At 38.8% G+C, this 26,507-nt stretch overlaps 2 protein-coding genes across 3 annotated transcripts in view; one reads left to right on the top strand and one right to left on the bottom strand.

Moving 5' to 3' along the window:
* Nucleotides 1–235: 235 nt before the first annotated feature.
* Nucleotides 236–26,507, top strand: part of ccdc146 (coiled-coil domain containing 146) — a 32,792-nt gene continuing 6,520 nt past the window's right edge. Inside the window, exons 1-14 of one of the 2 annotated variants that reach the window (XM_077234237.1) lie at nucleotides 236–419; nucleotides 1,732–1,893; nucleotides 12,949–13,241; nucleotides 14,613–14,670; nucleotides 15,069–15,245; nucleotides 15,327–15,400; nucleotides 15,487–15,714; nucleotides 18,318–18,504; nucleotides 19,201–19,293; nucleotides 19,474–19,644; nucleotides 20,002–20,090; nucleotides 20,300–20,464; nucleotides 25,060–25,284; nucleotides 25,389–25,617. In XM_077234237.1, coding sequence (XP_077090352.1) covers nucleotides 360–419; nucleotides 1,732–1,893; nucleotides 12,949–13,241; nucleotides 14,613–14,670; nucleotides 15,069–15,245; nucleotides 15,327–15,400; nucleotides 15,487–15,714; nucleotides 18,318–18,504; nucleotides 19,201–19,293; nucleotides 19,474–19,644; nucleotides 20,002–20,090; nucleotides 20,300–20,464; nucleotides 25,060–25,284; nucleotides 25,389–25,617 — 2,211 coding nt within the window. In that variant the 5' untranslated portion in view covers nucleotides 236–359. Of the gene's footprint in view, nucleotides 420–1,015; nucleotides 1,151–1,731; nucleotides 1,894–12,948; nucleotides 13,242–14,612; nucleotides 14,671–15,068; nucleotides 15,246–15,326; nucleotides 15,401–15,486; nucleotides 15,715–18,317; nucleotides 18,505–19,200; nucleotides 19,294–19,473; nucleotides 19,645–20,001; nucleotides 20,091–20,299; nucleotides 20,465–25,059; nucleotides 25,285–25,388; nucleotides 25,618–26,507 lie in introns of those variants that run through there. The other variant, XM_077234238.1, reaches the window with a different exon arrangement.
* On the bottom strand, nucleotides 2,395–5,872 carry fgl2a (fibrinogen-like 2a). Its single transcript, XM_077234248.1, has 2 exons — nucleotides 5,112–5,872; nucleotides 2,395–4,033 (listed from the first exon to the last, which is right to left on the bottom strand). Exons 1-2 carry the CDS (start codon nucleotides 5,830–5,832, stop codon nucleotides 3,321–3,323), a joined length of 1,434 nt encoding a protein of 477 aa, XP_077090363.1. The 5' UTR covers nucleotides 5,833–5,872; the 3' UTR covers nucleotides 2,395–3,320.

Genomic DNA, 26,507 nt, shown 5'->3' with positions numbered 1-26,507 from the left:
CTCTCACCCATAGCTGTTCTTGCATCTGGCGCATCTCTTGCAATCTCCTCTCACGTTCGACTCTCTGTGCAGAATCACGCTCATCAAAAGAGAAAGGCTGAAAATAAGCCAAGCCACTCTGTCTTGCACATCTACGCCTGCAGATCAGGTTTAAAAAAAAGTATATAAATATAATTTATAATTATTTTAAACATAATCGAAACATTGTTGAAAGTGAATTTCACCATTGTACCTTGGGATTGCAAGGGGGATTTCTTCTAATGTGTCGTTTGAATGAGCAGGTGAAGATGTTCCAGAAGAGCTACCATCTGCATTGACTGGTCAAGTCACAAGTGAATCAGGAATAGGCCTAGTCACAAATGGTGCACCCTTTTGATAGCACCAAGCCAGCGCAGACCAGTCAGGATGCTCAAACTGAGGTGAATACTGAACTGCAAGCTACCTACTGTATTTAGCTAAATTTAACTGATATTATGCACCATTAAACATTTCAGACAGGGTCACCTAACCTTGTCCTGGCAGTCCAATCAAATGAAAAATAAATATAACTTTTTCATTCTTGGCAAGTGGATGAGGGAAATTGTATTCTGTGTAGTCTGCTGCACATTTTGGAAAATGTAGGTTATTAAGGTAATGCAACTTTTTTGTATAGTATGCAATGCATACTACACACTGCAGAAATATGCAAGAATACAATTCTGATCCAAAGAGTGCACACTTCAAGGGCTTCAACGTGTTCTCTTCATATTCAACTTGGTTAGATTTGAGTTAGGCCGATTGCTATATTTTTAAATCTGTACACTCATCTTTATTTTATACAGTATTGAAAAGCATCCTTATTCCTTAACCGGTTCACGGCTGTCATGTTTTTGCAGAGGGGCTATTACGGCCAAACCGTACTGTCGCTTCGGCGAGAACGTTAACGGCTTTCTACGTTTAAATACGTCCACGCGCCTCTTATCCAATGTCGTATCTGCAATAAATAAAAGAAACTGTCAAAAAGGTTTACCAAGGAGGAGTAACCAGCGCTCTAACTGCACGGGCACGCAGGCTGGAGAAGTTGCTATAGAGACCGTGTCGCGCGCAACTAAACAGTGACTAAGACGGCAGAGATTTAAAGACTCCACGGCAAATGAACATAAACATTGAGGTAAGTTTTAAAATTAGCGTCGCAAGAGATAACATGATTGACTACAACAACATGGTAAAGTTTGAATCCAAATAAAGTCTTAATTAAACATTCAGTTTTTTTTACTTAACATTAAATAACTATTAACGTTCCTTGTATTCATTCAACGCCGTTTTCATGAATAAGCTGCCAGGAGAGTTTGAAAACGAACACACAGCAATACCAGCTTAATATTACTAAAAATACTATTAATAACTTAACGTTACCTGGATGACTTTGTTTGACGTCCTCTGGTTCTGCGTCATCATGTTGATCCATTGTGACTGTCGTCTGTTACTTGAACATGAATCGATTAAAAATGTGTTTTTTTCCTCCTCAAATACACAAGTCGAATTAGAGGAGAGGTTGATTGTTAATTGTCTACACCTGCAGTGAAACCTGCCACAAACGTGCTCCAAATCACGCAGAGGCAGTTTAAGATTTAAGAGTAAAACTTAATTGTTTGTAAAGCAGTTGGAAATATTTCATGAATTGTTTTAGCTGATATGCTAATTCTAAAATGAAATGCGCGGACGTGTGTGTGTGTGTGTGTGTGTGTGTAGCTCATGAGTCATGCAGAGGGGCGGAGCTCTACTACATCAGAGAAGGAGGAGGAGGAGGACGAAGGCTTCACGCCCATTTCTGCGATAGCTCCCGAGGCAGATTCACATCATGAACAACCTGCTGTAATGTTATCAAATCCAGCCCTGCAATGCCTGGAACAGGTAGAAGCTCTTTGAAATAACATTATTTTTTACATTTATTAGTTCCTTGTGTCAATAAAAGAACTTTTTGCATTGATCATCATCAGTCATTTAGATTGCAATAAAAGGTGTGCCTTTTAAATAAAAAAGCTAGCCTTTACATTATTTTACCAAAATACCAATTTCTTGCTCATCTGTTTGTTTCCTTCCTTAAAATTCACAAAACTGGTAAAATACCATAAGACTAATATACATGTTGTTACTTTGAATAGAAGCTGTAACGTTACTGTCATACTGTCAATATGTTTGTGCAGCATACATTGAACATTGAGATTAATATTAAATCATGAAACTTTTTTTGGAACATAGTTCATCTATACAGTAAACTCTTCGAAATCTTTATTACATATATTTCACTGCTCTTACCTGCAATAATGTTTGTAAAAATGGTCTAGGCTAGCATTGATGATGTTGGTTGATTGTGTGAGAAAGCTTTGAATCATCAGTATTCAACTCTCAATGTTTAGATTATAGTTTTATTTGTTTCATAAAAAATATGAATGTACCTTTAAAAGCACAATTTAAGATGTTTGATATAAATTCTCCAATATACAAAGTTTCTGAAAAAGTAGGTTAATAATGATTAAAAAAACCTAATTTTATTAATTTCACTCTCTTAAGAAAACACAACATAAAACATTCATAAAGGTCTGCCTAGTCACAATACGTAAAATATTCTTTAAAAGAAATCATCCCATGGTTTGAAAATAAATACTGTACATTTCCTCCTTCAATGTCACAGTTTCTTTTTAGCAACCCTATGAGCCTTAGTCCATGTCTGTTTGCTGTCAGGCCATCCATATAAAACATTATTCATTTTATTTTTTTTAAAATAGTAGTTTTCAGTAAATATATGCATTTATGCATAGAGTAATGCATTATAATGCATATTTTGCATTAAAGGGCATAGACACATTTGTGTTACATAAATGCTCTCCCTCTCCCTAATACCACCAGCAAATCATGGATGCCTGTAATATAAATGCTCAATATGTCCCATCTTGACTCCCACCAAAAGAAAAACGAAGCTTATCAGGAGTCTATAAAGGCTTTGGTGTAGTAAACTAATTAAACACAAGATGGCAGTAGCACACACACACACACACACACACACACACACACACACACACACACACACACACACACACACACACACACACACACACACACACACACACACACAAACCATAAATCATAAGTCCTGGTATTTAGAATAGAAGCTGGATTGTATTCCTATGCCTTGTAATATTTGAAATACAGAGCTTTATAAAAAATGTTTCAATGCAGTTCTTTTAATATATGAGGACTTTTGATATATCAGGTTATTTAACAGTTATTCTTGAGGAACAATACCCCCAAAATAATTCTTTAAATATACACAATTTGGCTTAGGGTGCATAATTCTTTGGCCTTATCATCATTTTGACATTTTTAAAAGTTTGTCTGTAGTTTGTTGGATAGTACTCAGAAGTCAGGTTGTGCCACGAGCCCCAGAAGATACCATCCCTCTTCCCTTTGTACTTTGCTTTGTAGTATTTGCCATTGAGGTTTGCTGACATGCAGGCATCAAACCACCAGCCAGATTCGTAGTACGCCCCACAGTTTCCTGAGGGGTACATGTCGTTGTCTCTGTCCGGCGTAGTGAAGAACTTCTGATCATGGTTGAAGTGTTTGCTAAATTGCAGAGCGTTTCCAGCAGTCCCCGAGTACCCACTTACAGACAACCGATAACGGAGGAACTCATTCGACACATAGAACTGTTCGTACTTGGCATACCCACGTGTGCCCTCAAAATCTTCAAGCTCAATACGGAGGATCATGTCTTTGGTTTTGGTGAGCAAGTGAATTTTATCATTTCCAAGCCAGAACTCGCCTTTAGGGTTACCAAAGCCATTCTTGTAGTCAGCCCAGGTGCGATTGAAACTCAAGCTGCCATTGATTCGACGCTGCAAGACAGTCCACCCTCCACCGAATGACTCCATCTCACAATACACTGCAAAGCTTTTGTTTCTGGGGTCAGGGGTCATCTGGTACACGCCGTTTATCCTCTGCCCCAGCACGCTGATTTCAGAGCAGTCTTTCGGAGTGAATTTTGAGAGATCTGTGTAGAGAGAGACTTTTAAGCATGCTTTATAATTTGACATGCATCATATATTTAAGATTATTTATTTTAAAATAGGAGCATCCATATCTGCTCCTTGAAGGCCGCTGTCCTGTTTAGTTCTAACTTTCCTCAACACACCTGCCTGGAAGTTTCTAGTATGCCTAGTAAGACCTTGATTAGCTGGTTCAGGTGTGTTTAATTGGGGTTGGAGCTAAACCTTCCAGGACAGTGGCCCTCCAGGAGCAGGACTGGACACCCCTGTTTAAAATATAAAGCTTTATAAAATATACAAAACGTAAAAAAAAAAAAAAAGTTAAAATGTTTTTGTTTCTCTTGTGATGCTTGATAAAATTGTGTAGATGACCCAAGACTATAATTTGGTTCAGTGGGGTTTATTAGATTTATTTCATCATCATGTGATTCTGTGGCCTGGGTTGATTCCTGCAGCAGGTTTTCAGTTTTGAAATTTGTTAAATCAGAGACAGATAGCCTCTGTTTGAGGAGGCAGCTTGAAAGCATTACTTGAGGTACTTCGTTGTAAATGGTCTAAATGATTCTCTAGTTTACCTCAGTTCTGCATGTCCTAAAAAAGTTAATGCCATTTCTATTTCAAATAAATACTGTTTATTTGCACTTTTTTTTTCATCAAAGAATCCTACTTTCCTCAGAATTTCCACAAAAATATTAAGCAGCACAACTGTTTTCAACATTGATAATAATTTTTCTTGAGCAACAAACCATCATATTAAAATGATTAATTATTTGAGTCTGCTGGCCTCTTGTATATACATAAAAATTTATATACAATAATATAAAAATATTGGTGGTCAAATCGATTAATCCCATGTAACATAAAAGGTTTTGTTTATATAACATATGGGTGTATATATATTATTATATGTATATATATGTGTGTGTGTATATGTATATTTATACACACACATACACATATATATTATATGCACATATATAAAACTTTTATGTTAGATACGATTAATCACGATGAATCTATTTGACAGCACTAAAAAAGTGATGCAAAAGATGATCTTCTTTTTTTTTTACTTATTTAACTTACGTTGAAGTTGTTGTTGATCTTGACAATTTGATGTGCAGGTGCTGCTAATTTTGTTGACCATCCCGGTGATGTTCTCAACTTTTCTGTCCACTATATCCTCCACATTTTGCAGATTGAGGAGGTTAAGTTCCTCCAGACGTCCCTGAAGGGAGTTAATCTGCACACGTGCGTTCTTCAGGCTGTTAGACATGCGGTTAATCTTTACCTGCATTTGTTGTACATTAATGCTATTATCGCTGTCGTTCCCGTTCTGGTAGAGTCTCTTGCTGGTATCCCCTCGACTCTCCTCTGCGCTGTTTGTTGGAGGATCTCCACTGTCCTTTTGCAAGTCAAGGTCAACTTGCTGTGAGCTGCACTCCAGACAGGAGCTCTTCAACCTGTTTACGGTCTCTTTCAAGCTTTGCAGCTCCTTCATGGTCTTCTCCAGTAGTCGGAATTGCTTGGGAAGCTGTATGGTCAGCGGTGGTATTTGAATCTGGTATGGGCACTCCTCCTCATCTTCACACTGCCCAGCTGGTTTCAGTCTCAACTGGGAGCAGCTGGAACTTCCAGACACCCTGTCTAGAACCCCAGAAGGTCCACTACCAGAAGCCTCTACTTCCTGCCAGACCGTTATCAGCAGAGAACAGCATACGTACACCAGTTTCATGGTCTCAAAAGCAGTGATCCAAACTGAGAGAGGATATAAGAGAACTGCGTCAAAGTGCAACAGCTTTGCCATTAATATCAGAGGAGAGAGAGAGAGAGAGAGAACGAAAGTGTGGGTGGGGCAGCAGTGCATTGCATAATTGCACAGTCGACATCAACGCAGGAATAATTTGGTGGATAAAGGACCTCTCACCCTTTCTCTTAAAACAGCACTATGACTCATGATATTTTTCTTTAATTTTAACCTTGAGTTTAATGAAAGATTCAGTGAGTCAGATAAACCAGATGACCAGTTTAGTGCTGTGAAGGCAATTGATTATGTTTTTCATTAAGTCAGAATCAGATTTCACTCAAAAATGAACATTCTGTCATTATTTAATCACCCTCATGTCGTTCCTAACCTGACTTTCTTTCTTCTGTGGAAAAGAAAACAAGAATGTTTCAACTGTTTTTTCAGTTATTCTTCAGACTTTTGAAGAATGTTTTTTACTAAAAGAAAGAAAAAAAGCCAAAGAGGTTTGAAACAACATGAGGGTGAATAAATAATGACAGAATGTTAACTTTTAAGTGAACTATTCATTTAAAATGAAAGTCATCTTTCTTTCCATTTATTCCTGTAAATGCTGTGGTGTTCTGCAAAACATTTACTGTCGTCATTCATTTATTGCTGTCATGTGTTTACATTACGTATTGCTAATGTGTTTGTATTGGCAAAGGATCATGTTTTGTCACAAAGTCACATTTTACTGTAGTGATACAAACAAGCTTTGTTTGGGACTTTGTTGTAATAAAGACTGTAGTATTTATTTAATCGTGTGCAGATGTGATCAGTCGTTTGCCAGAAATAGCTTCACGTTTTTTTTTTTTTTTCTTTATTTCTGCATTGAATTGGTGTTGCAATTTTCTGCAGAAATTAAAGTCTGTTCTTTTGTTTTTCCCGACTAGCTCAGCACAGAGAAATGTTATCCAAACTGCCTATTGTAAAATGTGCTCCAGTGTCTCACTTCAAAGCTGGACCTCCACATGTGTTCCTCATGATTTCCCATAAACTTCACAGTAACCAACTTTAGACTCCTGCCTTGGCTTGGTGCAGTAAGTCTCAGAATAGAAGTGCTATAATAAAGGAACTGATAAAGCACAAGCTGCTTTTTAAGATAAATGTCCAGTTAATGTCAACCTTCTAGCGAATTCACTTTTTGTAACATTATGACATTTATCTGTCCAGAGATGCAATCTCTTTTTTTATAACTTTACACTTACGTCTCCCTCAGCTGAACACTCATACTGTTATACCTTTGGCTTATTACACTGCACTGCAGTTACTGTATTATGATCTGATGCCCTTTTCCTTGTATAATGCTACCCGCTGTTCTAAACGTCCAGTTCTTAAAGCCATGTGCTATATTCTTAATTTTCTTCTCCTTTGCTCATCTGGAGACGTAGAGCTCAACCCTGGCCCTGAATCCCCTAGTGCCTTCTCTGAGCCCCAGGCAATCTCTTTCACTGATTTTTGTGAACGTAAAAGCCTTGGGTTCATGCACATTAACATTAGAAGTCTACTCCCAAAGCTAGACTTACTTACAGCTCTTGTACATTCAGCCAAGCCTGATATACTAGCCGTATCCGAATCCTGGCTTAGGAAGTCTGTTCACACCACTGAAATAACAATTCCCAACTATAATATCTTTCGGCAAGATCGAGTTACGAAAGGTGGTGGAGTAGCAATTTACTGTAGAGATAAGCTACAGAGCTCAGTTATCTTGTCCAGATCTGTACCCAAACAGTTTGAACTTTTACTTCTGAAAATCCTGCTATCTCAGAACCTGGCTATTACTGTTGCTGTCTGCCATAGACCCCCCTCAGCCCCGTGCAGTGCACTTGACTCCATATGTGAACTCATTGCCACACACCTATCCTCTGAGTTTTTATTGCTTGGTGACTTAAACTGGGATATGCTCAACCCCCCAGTTATTCTACTTTCTAAGCTTGATGCACTTAACCTCACACAGATTATAAATGAACCTACCAGGTTCAACCTCAAATCAGCAACGAAGGGAACCCTCATAGATGTTGCCCTGACTAATTTGCCTTGTAAATACACCTCTGCTGTTTACAACCAGGATCTTAGCGATCACTGTCTTATTGCCTGTGTCCGTAATGGGACTGGGGTCAAACGACCACCCCTTATCTCTGTCAAACGCTGTCTAAAACACTTCAGCGAACAGGCTTTTTTAAATGATCTGAACGCTATTTCTTGGCTAAACATTAATCTTATTCCGTCAGTAGAGGACGCTTGGCTGTACTTCAAAAGTGAATTTCTCTCTGTTTTAAATATGCATGCCCCTTTTAAAAAGTTCAGAACGAAAGATAGATATAGCCCCTGGTTCACCACAGAACTTACCTCCCTCAATCAACATAAAAACTAGCGCGTACCGCGCTAGCCTCAAACAAGCCCAGCGATATGCAACTTTTTAAAAAAGCCAGAAACAGATATACTCAGGTAGTTAGAGAAGCAAAGGCTCACTTCTTTAAAAATAAATTTGCTTCCTGTCACACCAACTCTAAAAAGTTTTGGGACACTGTTAAAACTCTGGAGAACAAGGTTATCTCCTCCAAACTTCCTACAGCCCTAAAATCAGATAATATTGTTACTACAGATAAGGTTAAGATTTTAGAGAATTTTAATAAGCATTTCGCTAAAGCCGGCCATGCCTTTCATCGAGATACTCGCCCTAAAGCTAGCTGTTCTACAACCACAACGCCCCCGTGCCCAGCCCCTTCCACACACTTTTCCTTTACTTTTATTCAGACAGCCGATGTATTGAAAGAATTGCAAAACCTGGATCCATACAAATCAGCTGGGCTGGATAATCTGGATCCTTCATTTTTAAAATTATCTGCAAATATTATTGCTGCCCCCATCACCAGTTTATTTAACCTATCTCTCTTATCGTCTGAAATCCCAAGAGATTGGAAATCCGCCGCAGTCATTCCCCTGTTCAATGGGGGAGACACTCTTGATCCTAACTGCTACAGACCAATTTCCATCCTACCCTATCTTTGCAAAGTTTTTGAAAAACTGGTCAACAAACAAATTGTCAGTTATCTGGAATCCCACCGCAAACTTTCCACTATGCAGTCTGGTTTTCGTGCAGGTCATGGCTGTACCACGGCTACCCTAAAGGTCTTGAACGACATCATAGCCGCCATGGATAAAAAGCAATATTGTGCAGCCGTCTATATAGATCTGTCCAAGGCTTTTGATTCGGTTAATCACCGTGTTCTCATTGGCCGACTCGATGGCCTGGGCTTTTCCCATGACTGCCTCACCTGGTTCTCCAACTATCTCGCCGATAGGGTCCAGCGTGTTAAATCGGAGGGCCTGTTGTCGGGACCCATGCCTGTCTCTATGGGGGTGCCACAGGGCTCGATTCTCGGGCCTACTCTGTTTTCCCTCTACATCAACGATGTGGCTCTCGCTGCTGGTGACTCTCATATCCATCTTATGCAGATGATACCATCCTGTACACGTCAGGCTCCTCGTTAGATACTGTGCTCAAAAAACTCCAGGAGAGTTTCAATGCCATTCAACATTCCTTTGGAAACCTTCAGTTACTATTAAATTCTGGTAAAACTAAGTGTATGCTTTTCAAGCGATCACTGCCAACACCTGCCTGTCTACCTAGCATCACCATGCTGGATGGGTCTGAACTTGAATATGTGGATACATATAAATATCTAGGTGTCTTGTTAGACAGCTCTCTCTCCTTCCAGCCGCACATTAACAAATTAAGAGCTAAAATTAAATCTAGAATCTGCTTTCTCTTACGCAATAGGGCCTCCTTCACTTATGCTGCCAAACTTGCATTGGCGAAAATGACTATCATTCCAATGTTTGACTTTGGTGATGTCATTTATAGAACTGCCTCAAATTTTCTGCTGAAAAAACTGGACGTGACTTATCATAGCGTCATACGTTTTGTCACAAATGCCCCTTACAACACCCACCACTGCAAGCTCTATACATTAGTCGGTTGGCCGTCTTTATCTACTCGGCGTTTAACTCACTGGTATCAACTTATTTATAAGTCTCTGCTTGGCAAAGTTTCCCTGTACTTAAGCTGTCTAGTTACCATTGCTCTACCCACTCGCAGTTTATGATCTAGTAGGTATATCGCCTTAGTCACTACGAAAGCCTGCACAACATTCAGCCGCCAATCCTTCCAGTTTGCAGCCGCCAATGATTGGAATGCATTACAAAAAACCCTAAAACTTGAAACACTCATATCACCAGCTGCTTTTAAATTACTCCTCTCTGAACAATTGTCCGATTTATGTACCTGCTAATTATCTTCAACTTTTCTACTTTATCCTTTGTCCGTATTACACAGTGGACCTCTTTCACCTGCACTACTGTCATACCTGCTGACTTTCTTGTACTACTTTTTCAAATGCTCTTACCAATAATCGTGGTCACATAAATCATGCACTCAAATTACCTACCTGCTAGACCCACTGTAATTCTTGTATATCCAGTAAAATGTTATATATATTTTTTTGGTACTTTGTATTTTTAAAATATTTTAAAATATATTTTCTAGTGCCTTAGCTATGCTGCTCAACAGGATTCATATACACCTTGTTCTGTTTTCTTGATCCTGTACTGCTGTATTGTGTTTCACATTGTGTTAATTTGTAAATGCACTTCTGTGTTATGTGTACTTATTATGTAATTCTATGTTGTCTTGCACATTTATTCGCCTTATCTTGGCCAGTTCGCCATTGTAAATGAGAATTTGTTCTCAATCGGCCTACCTGGTAAAATAAAGGTAAAATAAAATAAAAAATAAATAAATAAAAAATGACGAAAGTCTTTGATTGTGAAAATTAAAGATGATCATGAAGGTGTGGTCACATTCACAAAAGGGGTTTGGTGAATTTTCAAGGCAAAATAGAATAATTTCAATAGTAATCCATGCCATCTGGAATTTTTTGTAAAGATGAAAGATTTCCACACTGCTTGGTTTGAAAGTGAGCTGTATGAAATGTGCTTCATGCATCACTACATTATTGACAATAGACAATGGGCCTTTTTTGTCCACGAAATTTTGCCAAAATTTTGAAATTGTGACTGCATCTTAAGACAGTACAAACATATTTAACAGTCAGTCCATCTCACAGAGCCTGTTTTACATTTGCGTATTGTCTGTAAGTGAAATTAAACGTACTCCATAGCAGTTGATACTATTTATGAAGGACTTTCAACATTACAACCCCAAATCAGAAAAAGTTGGGACATTTTGTAAAATGCAATAAAACCAAGAATCTGTGGTTTGTTCATTCTATTTAACCTTTTATTAACTGACAAACGTACAAAGAAATGTTTTCCAATGTTTTCACTGACCAACATAATTGTATTTTGTAAATATGAACAAATTTTGATTTTGATGGCTGCAACACACCCCAAAAAAGTTGGGACAGAGACCAAATAAACGTGAAAAGATTACCCAAATTAGATTATCCAACTCTTTTGAAACAGTCCACAATGAGCAGGTGAATTGGTAATAGTTGAGGGTATCATGTTTGGGTGTAAAAGTGCTTCTCAGTCTTTTTAAGCAAAGTTGGGTCATGGCTCATCACTTTGTGTCAAATATCATGAGAGAATTGTCAAACAATTAAAAAATCACATTTCTCAATGCAAGATTGCAAAGAATTTATGCCTTTCATCATCTTCCATACATATAATATTGTCACAAGATTCAGGGAATCCAGAGAAATCTCAGTCTGTGTAGGGCAAGGCAGTAGACCTCTGTTGAATATGCGTGCCCTTTGAGCCCTCAGATGGCATTGCACAAGATACCATCACGCTAATCCGTTAAATACAGACACATGTGCTCAGGAGTAATTTGGAAAACCGTTTTCACTGAACAAAGTCTGACGCTGTATTCAGGAGAAACCGTTACGCAAGGAGAAAGCTTTACATCAGTTCTATGTGGATACGCCGGAGAGTACTCTGGGCCTGAGCTCATCTCAGATGGTCTAGAAGACAGTGGAAATTTGTGCTGTGCTCAGATGAATCCATGTTTCAGCTTGTTTTTGGGAGAAAATGGACATCGAGTTCTCAGTCCCGAAGACGAAAGGGAACAACCAGACTTTCACCAGCGACAGGTGCAAAAGCAAACATATGTCCTGGTATTGAGGTGCATCATTGCAAACGGTATGGGTAACTTGCATTATTGTGAATGTACCATTGACATGGAGGCATATATTTGGATTGTACAGCGACATAAACTGCCATCAAGATGACATCTTTCCTGGGAAGCAAGACAATGCCAGGCCTCATTCTGCACGTGCTAAAACTGAGTAGTTTCTAGACACTCTGCACCATAGAAGGGATGTGCCTGCCTGTTTACTGCAGTCCAGATATGTCTCTTATGGAAAATGTATGACCCATCATGAAAAGGAGAATCAGGCAATGATGACCACAGACTGTTGAGCGGCTAACAAAAATTAGTATCCTCAACTCCCAAATGATTAAACGTGTAATTAAAAGGAAAGGTGATGTGACATAGTGGTAAACATGTCTCTGTCCCAACTTTTTTGGGGTGTGTTGCAGCCATCAAAATCAAAACTTGTTCATATTTACAAAATACAATTATGTTGGTCAATGAAAACTTTGGAAAACATTTCTTTGTGCTTTTGTCAGTTAATAAAAGGTTAAATAGAATGAACAAATCACAGATTCTTGATTTTATTGCATTTTACAAAATGTTCCAACTTTTTCTGATTTGGGGTTGTAGATGGATCCAAGCCCTGAACAGCAAGCATAACATTTTTAAATCTGAAAGATATTTACTGCATATCTTAAGTACAAGCTCTCCAACCTCATGTTTAGTTTGTTTGTCTCGACTATAAAGGAGAAAAACACACGTTCAGACTTTCTTTTGATAATCAGAGATGTTTATATAGAAAACTACAACTTCAGTGGTCAGATAAGCAACATTCAAAGCTTAGATCCTAGCTTTCCATGCTGGAGTTCAAATGTAAGTTAATGCATGACACACATATGGACACACCTGAAATGAGTCCCAGCAAATCCCCATGAACCTGTTTAGCTTTTAAATGCATTTAGGCTAATGTTTATTCGCCTGTTGGATTATTGATAGTTCTTTGTCATCTTTGTCTTCAGCTGTTCTCCATGGGAAAGGTCAGTGGGGAGAAAGTGGCTCGTCTTAGGGCCAGTTTCAACCTCTTGCATGAAACCATGAGAAGTTCTCAGGAATCAGAAATGCATCTGCTGTTGGAGGAGAAGGCCTTACGCACAAAGTTGGAACAGCAGAGGCAGGAGTTGGAGAAGGCTGAGCTGTTTCCTGAAGGACCGGACACAGAGGCCAGCAGACTCAAACAGACACTTCTGCAGTACTACAACCAGCTGAAGGAGGATGAAGAAAGAGATTATCAGATACAGTTCCAGTTGGAGTGGTAAGATGCTCTGCAGGACCACATCAAGTTGTGTGGCCATGTTTAAGCTCCATGTAAAACATGCAGAGAGAAGATATGGATATGTATTATTGAAGACTTTATCTGTGCATGGTGCATTTAGTCTCCTTGGAAACCAAAATGTATTGACTCCAAGCCACTTTATCCTGGCTTCTTGACTTGCCTCCCTGTGTCCAGAAATTTAGTCTCGCCTCCAAAAGGCAGCATGGAAAGAACACTGTATGCTGAGTCACGGCCCACACTGCTGCTGGACAGTGTTTGCTGACATTTTTCTAAGTGACTTGTGCAAAAAGCATATGTGTATAACGTTGAAATAGGGCAGAAGCTACTTCAAGTATTTTTAAGGTGAGGGGATACCAAAATCTAATACCAAAATCTCAGTGCTAACATTACATTATATATTAACTAATTAAATATTTGTTACTGACAAAAAGCACACACAGTAAATTAACTGATTGTTAACATTTATTTTATAATTGAATAAGTGCTTCAGTAGTCTTGCTTCAATAAGAGAAAATTAAAGTCAAACCAGCAGTGGGGGAAAATTATGGATTAAAATAAAAATAAAGTTATGTCATGATATTGGGTATAATTTATACCTTACTTAAAACTATCTGCAATTCTTTTCATAGACTTGGGAATTCTGGTGTCTTATGGGTGTCTTATGCTCACCCAGGCTACATTTATTTGATAAACAATACATTAAATAAATCTTCTTTTTAATAATATTTTTAAATGTAATTTATTCCTGTGATGGCAAAGCCGAATTTTCAGCTGACATTAATCAAGTATAAAGTGATTCTCACATGATTTAGATTTTTTTTTTGATGAATAGAAAGTTCTAAAAAAAAACAAAAAACATTTTATTTCAGAACTATTGTACTAGAGATATATTTTATGTAAACTGTATCAATTAGTTAGTTAAGCATTCATACAGCAGGCATATTACAGCCAGATGTAGTTTCTGCACATGTGGCTATGTCCTGACTGGATCCTTCATCCTTAGCCAAACTGACATGGATTCACCTTGCACAGCATACTTTTGCTCACTGTAATCTCTTTCTTTGATGGGACAGTCCAGCTCACACTGACAACAGTGCTAATGCTCAGCTAGAATATTTGTACATGTGGCTTCATGTTTTTGCACAGCTTAATTTAAAATGTTCAATAACCCTAGCCACAAATGTATAATTGTGAAATATTCATTGTGCTTACCGTATATAAAAATCTTGCTTCTCAAAGCCACATTTATATCTCACATATTTGAGTTCCTTTTTACATGAATTGCTTCACATCCTGATTTCTATAAAATGCATAAAGTTTGCTTCACAGTATTGTATTTCTCCTTTTTAGTCTCGAAGAGGAGAAGCTCTGTCTTGAGAAAGAATACCAAGAACAACCTAAACGGGCTGTAAGTATCGTTGGGCCATGATGCTTCCGGATTAATACATCATTGGGTTTTCCAGACATTTCATACTGTTTCAATAGGGAGACCAAATACTTAAAAACACAAAACAAATGATTCGTAAAATCCTTCTACTTCATCTAAACTTCAAGAAAGTTCATGTAGAAAATCACACAAAAAACATTCTGTTTATATTTTATATTATATCTTTTTATACTTATGAATTTATGAACTAATTTCAATATCTATAAATCAGTCGTATAATCATTGTCATCATAATAATCCTAATCAAAGTTGTAATGAAGTCGACTTGTGTAAAATGTAAGGAGCAGCTGTATCAGCTTCTTTATTGTGCTTAAATTTGTTTCAAAATCATGTATATGTCTGTGTATGTCCTCACTCAGGAGCTCGAAAATAGGTACATGGACCTGAAGAACAGTTGTGAGGAGGTAAGGAAAGAGGTGGTTCATCTTAGACAGGAAGTGTGGACTTTAACTGAGAGCTTGGAGACCCAACAGAAACGTATAAAGATGGAACAAAATGAGTTGGAGGATTTAAAAGATTGTGTTGAGAGCAATGAGGTAAGCAAGAACTATTAATGACTACTGTAGGCTTGAGTATTTAGGATGGGGATTTCACATGTTAAAAATGTCTTTTACCAGGCTGAGCTGGCGCAGGTGCTTCTAAAACCTGTTCAGCTGGGAAAGGAGATCGACAGGGTCACCCACAAGAAATCGTATGTGGCTTGTTATTGTAAAGTTACGCAAAGCACTGGCTCTATCTGACTGACTAATCTGCACTGTATCTATTTGTGTGTCACAGGGAGCTGGAGCAGCAGGTAACAATAATTGAGCAACATCGTATGGAGCATATAGAGCATCAGCAGAAGATGAAGGCAAAGTGTGAGAACGTGAAGGAGGTCCTAAGGGAGGTGGAACGAGAACTGGTAGGCCACAAGGCTCAGCTGGTGGCTGCTGAGAACAGACAAGATAGACTTCTCAATGAACTGCAGATGACCAAGGAAAAAGAGGCCATCTTCATTGATCAAAGGTCATAGTCTCACACCATCTCTCATACTTTAACGCCAAATGGATTCAGATTCAAATCAGAAGGCACCCAAACTGTTTTTGAGATAAAGACACTTCAGAAGTACCCATTTTAAAATAAAGGGGCTTTAGCACCAGAGGAACCTTTTCATAGTTCCTAGAACTATTGGCGGAAGTACCCGGATTTTACGGCGTTCGCACCCCAGGAATTTGGAACGATTTTATTTCTAGGAACTCCCTTTGGAGGAACTAATTTAGCTCCTACTTCAGAGTAGGGTCTAACCCAGCACTACAGGAACTACCAGTGACGTTAGTGTACACTGATTGGCCGAATGCAGATAAAACACCTGTACCCACCATTTGTAAAAAGGGTGTGAAAACACACAGATTAAATCCTATGTATTTACTATAATTTACTGTTTAATTTACTATTTACTATAATTTACTGTATTTACTAAATCCTATGTATTTACTATAACTCTAACATGGAAAACAGTGATAGATGGGCCTCTTAACCTTTACACTGAGGAGAAAATCCAATGCAACTTGACCAAGCGAAACACGTAAAAACATGGGAAATTACCACTGCATTTGTGTGTCTATAGACCTTATGCACCAGAGAAACGAGGGCGCCGCCATCTTTAGAATATTGTCTTTGAACTTCCGTTTTTGCGGTCGCTCTGTATATTTCTATGGCATCGCTGTCCAGCAGTAATTAGCTGGTGAAGTTGATTTACTTATTGTAGAGTTAACGAAAGTTATCATGAGCATTGTCATGTTTATAATAAGCATTGTAAAGCATATGTCTTAACAAATGGACCTTGGAATTTTTTTAACGAGCCGTTCATTCATAACTTCGCAAGATCGCTGTGAAAATACAGACCAGAAGTCAAAAGACAACGAGCTCAGCGCTGAAAAGAGGCGTGGCTACATAAGGTCTATAGGCTGATGCTTTCTAGAAATGTAAGGTACAAATTATGTCATAGCTTGTCAGTATTACACTAACCCAGTCTATCCACCAAAATCTAGATGAATAAACGAGGTGACATTGCTAATCGAGAATTGATATGCTGATTTGGCTAACAGCAGCTACATCAGTATAACAGCTTGCTCCCAAAACACAGCAACGTATTACTGCTTTAACGTTAATCTGAACAGCAGAACTTTAGTTAACTGCTAAATGAATACATTCAATGTAGCTAGCTAGTTAAGTTAACTCTGGCAGCTGAAAATCGATTGACCATGTGATAAAAATATCAGTTATCGTTAGCCGTTAGCGCTAACGGAGTTGACTACAAAGCAAAGCAAAAAGACCACCACTTATATGATTTATGAGGCGTTTGCCCTGTCGATCGTGAGACCGATTACAGCAGTTCACAATACAGCAATACTGAACCATTTTCCTAAAAATAAATTAAACCTAATATTATCTAATGACCAACGTAATTACGTACTGCCTACTATACAATACATCTACTTCCGTACCGTGATTCCCACAATGCATCGCGACATGACGAAATGATCCCGAGCTCTATAGAGAGCCTAAGTCCCTCCCCTCCGCTTCCGGCTCATGGGACCTTATTTCGGAAAAAATATGTATGATAGTCAATGGCGAGAGACAACTTATCTTTTTATTCCGTCTGAACTGTGCCCTGAATTACACATATGATGTTTGTCAATTTAAAAGATAATTATGAAAGTCAAGAAAGTCACAGTTTGTCATAAAACAGAAGAGTAACATTTAGTTTTATGTGAAAATCGCTCAATGAACTACATCTCTCGTCTCGCACTATGTACGTCACCAAGCTCGTGTGTGTGTGTAGTCTGGTACAAAACACACAGGCATGACGGCGTAACGTTACGATTATAATGTTAGACTATAGAAAAATTACAGACGTTAGCTTCAGTAAAATTAGCTTCATTCATTGAGAGAAAAGGTATGACGTCACATGCGCGCCTTTTGGGTTTGTAGTCTTTGTAATTACGTATTTTCACAGTCTTACACCTCAACAGTTTTACATCAAACTGCGACTTTCTTGACTTTAAAATGTATCTTTTAAATTGACAAACATCATATGTGTAATTCAGGGCACAATTCAAACGGGATCCAAATATTTGTTGTCTCTCGCCATACACTACCATACAATATTTTTCCGAAATAAGGTCCCATGGTGGTCCACCGGAAGGGGAGGGACTTAGGCTCTCTATTAGACAGGACTGTTTGACAGATCGTAAACTAATGAACATGAAGAATGCCAGCACTGTGAGTTCAAACTCTGGCATCCCCAGCACCATCATAATAAAGTTCCACCGTATCGTCAAAATAAAAGTCACAAGAACAAGCACCGCTTACGTCAATTCAGAGTTCCTGCTGGCGGTGCGAATGCTACCAGCAAAACGTTCCTAAGGTAACCATTAGTTTTCGGGGAACCACCCTAAAACTAACCAACTAAGTTCCTAGAACTACCTGGTGTGAAAGCCCCTAATGTAATTAATGGACCCTTTTCATATTACAAGCGGAATTCATCATAGTTGGGTAAACGTCTATAGCCAATATAATCATTTTTTTTAAAGTATATCTACTGTATTAATTGTTTTGGACTACAGTGGTCTGCTGGACATCAACATGGAACAGATTGTTGCTGAGTGCAAGTATCTACGTGATAAACTGGCCCGAGATACACGCCTGAAAGACAAACTTATGCAAGTCCTGAAGAGGAATGAACTGCAGCTGAAACAGGCCAGAGACTCTCTCGCTGACACTCAACAGCAGCATGAGAGGACCCAGGCTCAGGTGAACCAAAACAAAATCTAGTTTCTTATACGTATATACATCTAGAAGCCCACATCTAGATACAATATTGTCACCCACACTCAATCCTAATAAAAAATAAATAATATAATATAATATAAATTATCAAACATCATACTGTAAGTGGGTTTTCCAGGGTTTACAGATTTCGCAACATTTACAACAATTACTGCAGACGCAAATATTTTGTGATGTCCTGCATTTTCAGAACTGCTGTGGAATCATTTCATTCTCACGTAATGTACGGAAAGACTGATGAATCATGGTCATTTTATAATAACAGGAACTATTTTTTCTGTGTATTGCAGCACCTGTGCACAGACATCACGCTCCCCCATAATTTCCTGTATGCGTTTTAACTGTCTTTTTCAATAAAATGGAAAAAGCCCCAAAAAAGGACTAATCGTAGATATGACACTTTTGGGAAGTAACAAGATGTACTCTATAAACTATTTTAAACAACATCATGCTAATTATTTTATAGTTATTGTGCATGCAGCTTTAATTGGCTAATATTAATTGTATTAATTATTATAAATGTCATTAATATATTATAATTGTATTAATAATTAAGTATTCATTAATAAAATTACAGGACCTACACTTTGCCTATATCTATGGATCTATATCCTTGGACATATCAATTAATTACTTAATATATGTACATTTTATTTACAGAGAGACACAGTCCCAGAAGGTGACAGCTTGTTGCAGAAAAGAAAAGATCTGGAAAAGGAAGTGGAAAACCTAAAACGCAGTTTGATTAGCAAGGTACCATGCACATTATGACAAGTGGCTTGAAGTTTGAAGTTACTTTATCTATGAACTGTTAGGCAAGAATCAGTATCACATTTGTATGTTTAATGTGTGTGTGTGTGTGTGTGTGTGTGTGTGTGTGTGTGTGTGTGTGTGTGTGTGTGGGGGGGGGGGGGGGGGTTTGTTTGTGAGTAGCAATCTATGTCAGGGCTGAAGGTCCAGCTTGTTCAAGAGTATGTGGAGCAGGAGCAGGCTTTGATTAGAGAGTCCTATCGGTGTAGAGATGAGCTTCATCACCTTCATCATCTCATACTTATCAAAGCAGATGAGAGAGAGCAGAAGAGACATGAGCTGCACAAAGCGCAGGTTAATACCTTTATTCACAACTAAATCTAAAACAGTTACATCAGCATCACTGAATTTTATTTCTGAGCTCAAAAAAATCAAACTATGAGAGCAACCAACTTATTAATTTTTAATTATAAATTACATCCTGTAGCATTTACTCACCCTCATGGCATTCCAAACCTGTATGATTTACTTACAAAATTAAGTATACAAGGAGAAAAAACACTATAAAATTACAATAAAATTGCAATATTCTAATTAAATTTGTTAGTTTTTAAGTCTACATTGATTCTTTTTCTCATGCTGGTTTGGAACAACATGAGGTTGAGTAAACTATTTCTTAAAACTTGGTGATTGATGTGAATATCGTTGCAGCTAAAATATAAGCGTTCCAAACAAGATCTGCAAGGGAAAGGAATGGTTATTCAAGAACACTTGAAACAGACTCAAGAGATCCAGTCAAGGTACTTACTGGTGATTGGCATGAACTGTATATATGGAATGAAATTAAACTAAAATACAAGCAAAATACTTTTCTTTTTATTATGTCCATTTTTCCTATTATTCAAACAGAAAATCACTGGCTCTTTTACCTGATTTAGAATGAATCCACTTTGTTAGCCTATAGTCTGCTCAGTAAGCGCATTCTTAAATCCAATCTTACCCTCAACAGGTTGGGTGTGTTTGCTAAGCTGTATGAAGTCACCAAGGCTGAGCGGAACAAATACCTGAGCCTGATCCACATCTCAAACCAGAACCTGGCAGAGATGGAAGAGAAGCTGGCTAACCTGGAAGAAAATCATAAGACCCTGCAATCGACTGCTATCAACAAAGACAAGTACCGCCCCCCCCAATAAATACTGACAACACAACACATCATAAGATATCGGGCAACACTTTACAAGTTTCATTTGCTAACATTGATTAACTATATGAGTTAACATGAACTAACAAATTACTTCTGCATCATTACATCATGGTAATCTCAAGATTTACTAATAATTTTTTTAAATCAAAAATTTTATTTGTTAACATTACAGGGCTCGACATTAAGCCTTTTCATGTGCTTGTCCTTCAGAGTCCTTGTCTTGTCCGAGTAAAAAAGTTGCTTGTCCGGATATTTTTTTTTTGTGTTAATTTATTCTGAAGCAATTTTCTCATCAGTGTTCAATCAGCTTTGATATTTAAATCGGCATATTGTAATATCTGCACCTTTAAATGGCATCTCCTCCCCCAATCTTATTAAATGTATGCTTCATCTTTCATTTTAAATTCCTAAATTTGATCAATAAATTCAATTATTTAGAATAATAAGACACTATAGGGCGGTTACCCTAGGTAGGGCTGATCAAATTAAATTATTTACACTGAAAAATTACAATTGCATAAAATAATGTTATGAAATTGATTTAAATATACAAATAAGAAACGTTGGAAAAAATGATACTACTTTTAAACATAACACTAAACCGCCAATAGGTGGTGGCAGGCGACAGTCTTAATGAGTGAGTCATTGATTCATTCAATCAAACGATTTGTTCAAACTGCTCATTCATTCAAGTATGAGACAGATGTTTATGAATGGATCATTGAATCTTTGACTCAACTGATTCGTTCAAAATGCTAAATCATCCAGTAATGAAAACAGGTGAGTGTTCCTGTGAGATGCCCCATGGTTCTGCTGTGATTTTTGTTTGGAACTATTTTCGCTGAAACAGAACAAAAACAGGCAATATTGAATCTAAAATGTAAGTCACTTAATTTTATCTGTTTATTGAACTGTTGTAGGAAATCAATGTCACATTTTCAATCGTGATTGTATTCAGGAAAAATAATTGAGGTTGCTTAACATATGTTAAAAATATAAAAACTCCAAATTTAGATTTTTTATAGGCAGTATGTTTTTAACTGTGTTATGTTATGTTTTAAGTGTGTGTGCTGCGCTCATTTGTGTAGATTTCTCCTCGAGAGGCTGCGCGAGCGCCAACAGCGCAACCTTACCATCAGTAATAGCCTACATTATCCACAATTGATCGCAACTTACAATAAATGTAATAAAATCAGAGTCATTCTCTCGGTTTAGTGATTCCCTAGTTATTTGTTTATTTTTGTTATTGATGTTCTAAACAGGCTACTTGTCTGGTCGGGCAAGTAAAATTCTAAGCTCTTGTGATGGGATCCGGACGACCTGTGACTGGACACAATGACAACGCAGTCCTGAAGTGTCAACTAGTCTCTCCCCTGTGAAGGCCTCCTTCCCTTCCCTTTACCTCTGTACAGATAAAACGTTGTCGGGAAAATTACGGCTCTCATGGCTACGCAGGAGCGATAAAAAATTCTGTATTATACATTTTTCAAAGCTTGTACCTTGGAACCTATTTCATAGTTTGCGTTCTGAAGCCAGCAGGCACTGTTTTGTTTTTGCAAATGAGCGGCCGGATCGCATTAAGGGTTTTCTGTTAGAACGGTGTCGGCCCCTAAGTTAATAACTAATGATCGTTGTGACCGAAGTAAATTAATCAAAACTAACTTTAGATAGACAATAACTTTATTCTAGAGCTGATGTAAAGCCAAAACAATCTCTGTTACTTTAATTTCCTATTATCACTGTAAAACTGCTTTGAAACAGTCTATATTGTTAAAAGTTCTACATAAATGAAGGTGACTTGACTTGACTACCTAACCGCGCAACCTTCGTTGGCAGATAAGCTGTTTACACAGCGCCTACAGCATCCTGGTGCCTAAACACATTGCCCATGGCAGTGTACTGAGCAAGAGTGCAACACCCTTTAAGCAAGGGGAGATCAACATACGCCACTCTGCCTCAATGGAGGCCCCAGATTGATGGGCCTACCATCTATACGCATGGGCGTTAGCTCATGGCAATGCTCTGGCCTCAAGGGAGTGTAATTAAAAAAACAGAATAAAATGAAATTTAGAACTCTCCGCTCGACCCGAGTAATCAGATTTATACAGAGCTGAGAATGGGGGAGTAGGGGGGAGTAACAACCACCTGCCCCTGAGAACACCTACTACCTGCCCATAACTATACAGGGAATGGTATTGGACTACCACCAATACATGCCTGAAAGAGGCACTCTCACTAACCAAGCCAAGGCGGGCCATCAGAATATCGTATTCCACTCATCATGGGCCAAACCTCAGGCCTGATGTAAGAAGCACCTGGGGAGTCATGGAAGAGGAGAGGGCTAAGAAATAATTACGCCCTCAGGGAAGGGGATCCATCACCGATGCTGTGTGCGTTTGTGTTGGATAACGTCCGTTACATCGCTCTTCCTGCGGGAGTCCCCCTTCTTCTGCGACCTTTTGCGACCTACGCACGAGAGGTGACGCTGGATCTCTGGCCCTGTCTACGGTCCTCGGACCATGATGGGCCAGGCCCTCCCGCATCTCTGGGTGTGGAATGGGATCTCAGCGGTATGCAGGTCCTAAATGCTGCTGAGCACCCATTCGCCTCTCTGAACTTTCCTAAAATACCACCGCCTCCACGGAGGTGCCAAAAAGTTCTGAGGGCGAAACCGGTGAATCGAGGAGAAAGCCCTTCTCTTTCTCCCCTATATCAGCCAGGTATAACCACAGATGTCTCTCTGTGTCCACCATCACCGCCATCGACCGGCCGATTGCAGCAGCGTTTTTTTAGTGGCCCGGAGGGCAAGATCTGTGGTGCGGCACAGCTCAGCAAACGCCTCAGCGGACATCCCTGCCCCCTGGTCGAGGTCCCCCAGCAGATCAGCCTGGTACATCTGCAACATCGGCCTGACCTGCTGCCGTGTATTTTTTTCCATTCACGCGATGTTGCTTTTAAAGGTTTGGATGGCAGGGTTGGAGCTCTCAGTGTCAATGCCCACCCAGACGCGAGATAGTTCGAAAATGTCCCATCAACACATACCCATGTTCCCTTATCCCTTCAACATCAGCGAAAGTAGCAAGCTGATGTTGATGGATACGAGCGCAAAATGGGTTCTTCTATGCCTTCTTGATCTCCGTATGAAGATCTGGAAGGAATGGAAGGCTCACCCGAGCTGGTGGTCTATGGCCGGGGAAAAAATGATCATCAAGCCTTCCGCGAGCGATCTCTCCCCTATCGTACTGCCATGGCAACTGCAGCCTGACCGCAGCGCGATCCATAACATCCACTAGCTCAGCATACACCGGGCAGAGTGGCTGAGAGGGTCCAGAATGATTATCATCACCATCGTCAGCCATCACCTGCTGATCCAACAGAGCACTCGCTGCTGGGCTAAGAGGAGGAGAGAAATCCTCCACCTGCAGCTCACCCTCGTCAGCCACCGGATCGTCTGAGAGGGATATCCCCCTCTCAAGATGATCGGCGAGCTCCATCTGGGAACCCCAAGATGCGAGACGCTGCTCTGCCTTAGCACGAGCGGGACCCAAACCACGAGGTCCAGATGCTAAAACCTCTTCACTCGAGAAGAGGGCTAGACGAGAGCGTAGCGTTCTCAAAGGAAAACGCTCACAGTTTGCACAGCCAGCTCCCTCGAGAACTGCCCGTGCGTTCTCTTCACCCAAACAAAAAACGCACATCTCATGTGTGTCACACGGCGTCAAGTATCTTGGGCATGGGTCCACACACTTCTGGAAGCATTGTTTTGCTTTCTCTGTGCATTTCATTTTTCTACGCATAACTGAAGCGCTTTCAGACAGAACAGTCCCTAAAGACGAAAAGATTATTGTCATTTGTGCAAGTTGCCCTTATATACTTCCAGGTTGCACATTAATGATGTCAGCAGCTGTCGCAGCTCAATATGATTGTCGTGATTTGATTGTGATTTCAGACACCTGTCACGCCTGAGGCGTTCCCTAAAGCATCAATCGACGCAGTGCGAGTTCCCTTTCGAAAGGGAACAGTGCTGGGAGGGTAACTTTGTAAATCAAAGTTACGTAATCTGATTACTTTTTTCAAGTAACGAGTAAAGTGACACATTACTTTCTATAAAACGTAACTAAGTAATGCAATCAGTTACTTTTTAGGGAGTTACGCAATATTGTAACACAATATTGAAACGCATTACTTTTAAAAGTAACTTTCCCCAACATTGTTAACAAAGGGTTATAATGCTGTAAAAAAAAATCAGTGTTGATTCATGTTATTTAATTCATAAATTAACAATGGTGACAAATTAAATCTTATTGTAAAAGGTTACCAGATAAGGTTTCCATGACACAGATACCATGAGAACAGATTAAGGTGTGTGACAGCGAAAGATTTCCCAAGGCAGATTTTGCAATAGTTAATCTTGGTCACGCCACGCAGATTCACCGCATTGATCTTCATGCATCGCTATACTATTGACAATAGACAATGGACCTTTTTGGCCCATTACATTTCTCCAAAATTTCACTAATATGACTGCACCTTTAGAAATCTTGTATTGCTTGGTTTCACTCTAGGTTGCTGCAAAAGTCCAATCTGCAGCACTCTCAAAGCTTAAAGCTCAGAAACCATTTGAAGGATGAACAAATATGGATGTTAAAGGATCTGCAGGAAATGCACCAGAAACGAGAGGAGCAGAAATTGAACCTCAGCAAGCTCACATACACAATCGACATGCTGGAGAAAAACCGGTTGCGTATATGCAAGAGTTATGACGCCGCCATGCAAGAACGCAACAATCGGTGAGAGTTTAGGGAAGTTTACAGATCTGTCAGGTGAATTCTTACAGTCTGGACTTGCATTTGCACCATAACTTTGTATGTTGTTTGCATGTTTGTGTTGCCAGGAATGTGCAGCTTGGAGAGAGAGAGCAGGAATTGTGTGTTTTCTACGAGAAGCTAAATGCGCTTGTTAAAATGATTGAAAAACGCAACCTTGAGATACAGAACATGGAGGATAAATTCAGCGACCTGAAAATTAAACAGAAAGAGCAAGAAAAACAGACCAACCTGCTGAAGAAACAGTTGTCAATCAAACGGACCCTGGAGGAAGAGAGCATCTTATTACGGATACAGGTACCTGCAACCCAGTTCTGAAATCAATGTGCAACCTCTATCTGAATGACAATTACTGGCTTCTCAGAGGGTCTGCCAACTTTTGCATGAGATTGGGAGAAGAAGCCAAAGAGATGATCTGTCATAGATACATAAATCAAAAAGAAGGTCCAACAATATAAATATTGAGTAAACGAACACACTGTAATGCAGTAGAATGTAAGTAAAGGTTAGATTGTATATAATATTCCAAAAATGTATTGCCCTCTAAGGTGGCACCCACATATGTGTTCTTTTTACCATTTAGAGTTCCATTTAAAAATAGATAAAAGTGAAATAAACCATCCTGGAGTTTTATAACCTTCTGTGTTTAATCTATAGAGTCTCTTCATATCAACATCTACTACATTAGAGCAGACCAAATAAACACTTAAATATTACATAATGTCACTAGTTCTTGATATTGCTGTAGGGCTGTAAAGTCAGGAGTAAAAATTTCATATGTCCCCAGCCAACTATAGTTTACAATGCCAAACTATGGTTTAAGTACAATATTCCTCATTATATTTAAATTTATACATGTACATATCCAACACATTATGGCTACACTGGAAATGTCAACATTCAAATGGTCAGGGTCAGTAAGAATTTTTTAAAATAAATTATTACGTTTATTTAGCAAGGATGCATTAAATTGATCAAAAGTGACAGTAAAGACATATAATCCGCAACTGATTTCAACTGTAATAATAATAAGAAATGTTTCTTGAGCACCAAATCAGCATATTAGAATGATTTCAAATGGATCCCGTGACAATGTTACTGTTTTTACCATTTTTTGATCAAATAAACGCAGTCTCGTGAGAATAAGAGCTTTCTTTCAAAGAAAAAAACTTGTTGGAGTAGCTGTT

Source organism: Siphateles boraxobius, unplaced genomic scaffold (assembly GCF_051911475.1).
Source record: "Siphateles boraxobius isolate OS27281-9 unplaced genomic scaffold, OSU_SipBor_1 19, whole genome shotgun sequence".
NCBI classification, from domain to species: Eukaryota; Metazoa; Chordata; class Actinopteri; order Cypriniformes; family Leuciscidae; genus Siphateles; species Siphateles boraxobius.
This window is presented reverse-complemented; position numbering and strand designations above follow the sequence as displayed.